Here is a 2,724-nt window from a genome sequence, read left to right on the forward strand (position 1 = left end):
TTTAGCTGAATCAAACACGAAAGCATACTCCAGTTTACTCTTGATTGACAAAGTTGTTCATTACACACTCTCCTTACATTGAAAACTTTTTAACAGATTACTATGATCTAAATATTTAATGGTTGTTGTTATTCAGAAGAATGACATTATCGATTTTTATAGTTATAGTAGTAGTTGTTGTTGTAGTAAAACCAGAAATAAAAACATCACATTAACTGCCTTTGATTCATATCGACACCGGCACTTGAATGAACAGTAATTTTGTTAGAATGAAATTTACAGTCGGAATTTTGTTATGCTGAAATAAATCCAGGATTACATCAGCGGATCTAACCCGCATCTTACTGAAATACGTTTAAACGATGCAAGATGCCAACGCATCTCAGATATTTAGTGCAATAGAAAAATGGAGTGTGACCAGTAGATAAGTTGATAGATAAGCAAACAAACGAGGGCATATTATAAGGGTACATATAAAGCATTCGAATTAGTCACAAAGTTTAGGAAAAGTTAACCAAGACGGTTGAATTGATGAATCTGACGGTTACATGTTCGATCAGATTTTGCATTTCAAAATGAGTGCATGGTTATTTTAACGTGTCTGCTTCAAGCATTACATATACATTATATGGTTAGTTTGATTCATTAAATTAGCTGATATGAAATAATCATACACCAAGTCTGATATTCATTATATCACTTTTTTCCGAACTCTTAAAACAGGTTACAACTTTTGCTTCTAACTAGAGTCTTATAAAAACTAGTTGTCCGTGAAATACCTATTTCAATACTTTTAGTTTAGTTTCTTGCTTTTATACAACTGCTGATAATAAATATGGTCAGGTAAATTTTGCTTGCGAACAAATCTGAAGAATCTCATTTATAATCGCTAACCATCATCAGAATTAAGGTTGAACTGGGTAGATATAATAAAGAACCTAATTATTGCAGTCCGTATTGCATTTTTGGAAATTTGTAAACAAAGTCCCATTTTAGATTTGGACAGGCATTTACTTGGAAGAAAAAGTTTCAATCAGGAGTTTCGACAAACTACTGGAGTACGAGATCCTCGAAAACGTATCCATGCTCATGAGGGTAGTTGTCTCCTAGTGCGAACTAGAGATTATGGTCAGACGGATCCAATCTTAACTGGTAAGTGTGGTATTTAAAATCCAAGAGCTTCAAAATACTGATTATAATTTGTAATTTTTAGGTGTCATTATTCCTCTTTGATAATAGTTGGAGTCACAGTATCAAAGGGTGTCATTAACTGTATAATCAAATGATTCTCTTTCAAGTTATAAGGTATGTTAAGCAAGGATAACATAATTAGCTCAATACTAATGTCTTGGATTCAATTATAAAACGTATCAAGGACAATTAACCCTGTAGGGTCCACAAGTAGTTTGATGCAACTTTCTTGGTAGAATAATAAAATGACTGATGACTGACTACAGTAGATGAATTTAAGGTGCCACATTAATTAACAGTTCAAAGCGTTATTCTTGATTGTTGATAGATCTTTGATGCAGAAGGAACATAATTTAACCTTTGCATTACTGGAACACCCAATATATAAAACACATCCGATGTTATGCAATAATGAGACATATGGGTGACGTTATCGATAACTGTATTATTCATTTCAATGGTTTTGTGGCCCTAGATCTGACTCCTTTGGATCGTATGAATGATCGTTATCGAATGATTGTTACTGAAGTATACATGTCACCAATCCTCGTATATAATTATCGACTCAACTCGCGTTGGTGAATAACATAATAAGTCAAATATGAAAATTGATTTTTGAATACGTATATTTCATACAATCGTTGATCGGAAATCGAAGCAAAACAAAATGACGCTCAATAGAGAAGGCGAGTGAGCCAACTCAACCTAGCGTGGATCGATATTTATAGTCAGACAAAAAATAAGTTACAGATATGTGATGAGTAAGATCAGAAATGTACATACATACGTCAAGGTTGGTAAACGAATAATTGACAGGGTCAAAATGTGGCTTGAGAAGAATGAATAAATTGATCTGTTCAGAGTCTAGAATAAGCTACGTGGGCTTGATATGGCAACTGACATTACAATGGACTAAATTGGTCTTATTAACTCGTACTATATATGGAACAGTTGAAAGCCAGATAAATCATCAGATAAAACACCGGTATCTAACACCGACTTCTACCTCAGCCCAAACCACCCATCCATAAACCTAAACCTTGAAGTTTTCTAATACATTCGTTCAAAAATATGCAGTTCGATTCAGAAAATTGTTAATTTAAGATACATTTAAGACAGCCATTACTTAGTCTGAACATGATTGAGATGTGTCATTTATCTTGATCAGCATTAAGAATAGTGACGATCCTTCGAAATTTTCATAATAAAGTTTTAGACAGGTAATCCCGAAAGTGATTACGCTATACTGATTGATCCATCTACAGAGGATATTATCAGGATCCATTATGTCTGCATATAGTTAATTAGTTTATAAAGTATTATTTTAAAGTCAGACCAGTTTTACCGACTTTTTTTTCTAACAGCTTCTGCAGAAAGTCTAGTAAGAAAAAGCCAAAAACCAGGACATAAAAGGAATAGAACTCAGTGAGTGCTGTTTATAGTAATATTTGGATACTTTAGATAACCATTTTTGCTATTTGGTCTATCATAACTGAATTATATATTTTAATAGTTGAGATCATGAATCAATTG

The 2,724-nt window shown here is 33.0% G+C and overlaps 1 protein-coding gene across 1 annotated transcript in view; it reads left to right on the plus strand.

Moving 5' to 3' along the window:
* Smp_174230 (hypothetical protein) overlaps nucleotides 1-2,724 on the plus strand; it is a gene marked incomplete at its 5' end in the record, with an annotated part of 102,641 nt that overhangs the window by 96,548 nt on the left and 3,369 nt on the right. Inside the window, one exon of the mRNA XM_018788847.1 lies at nucleotides 997-1,156. Coding sequence (XP_018654349.1) covers nucleotides 997-1,156 — 160 coding nt within the window. The remainder of the gene's footprint in view (nucleotides 1-996; nucleotides 1,157-2,724) is intronic.

The sequence above is a fragment of the Schistosoma mansoni genome, chromosome W (genome assembly GCF_000237925.1).
Source record: "Schistosoma mansoni strain Puerto Rico chromosome W, complete genome".
NCBI classification, from domain to species: Eukaryota; Metazoa; Platyhelminthes; class Trematoda; order Strigeidida; family Schistosomatidae; genus Schistosoma; species Schistosoma mansoni.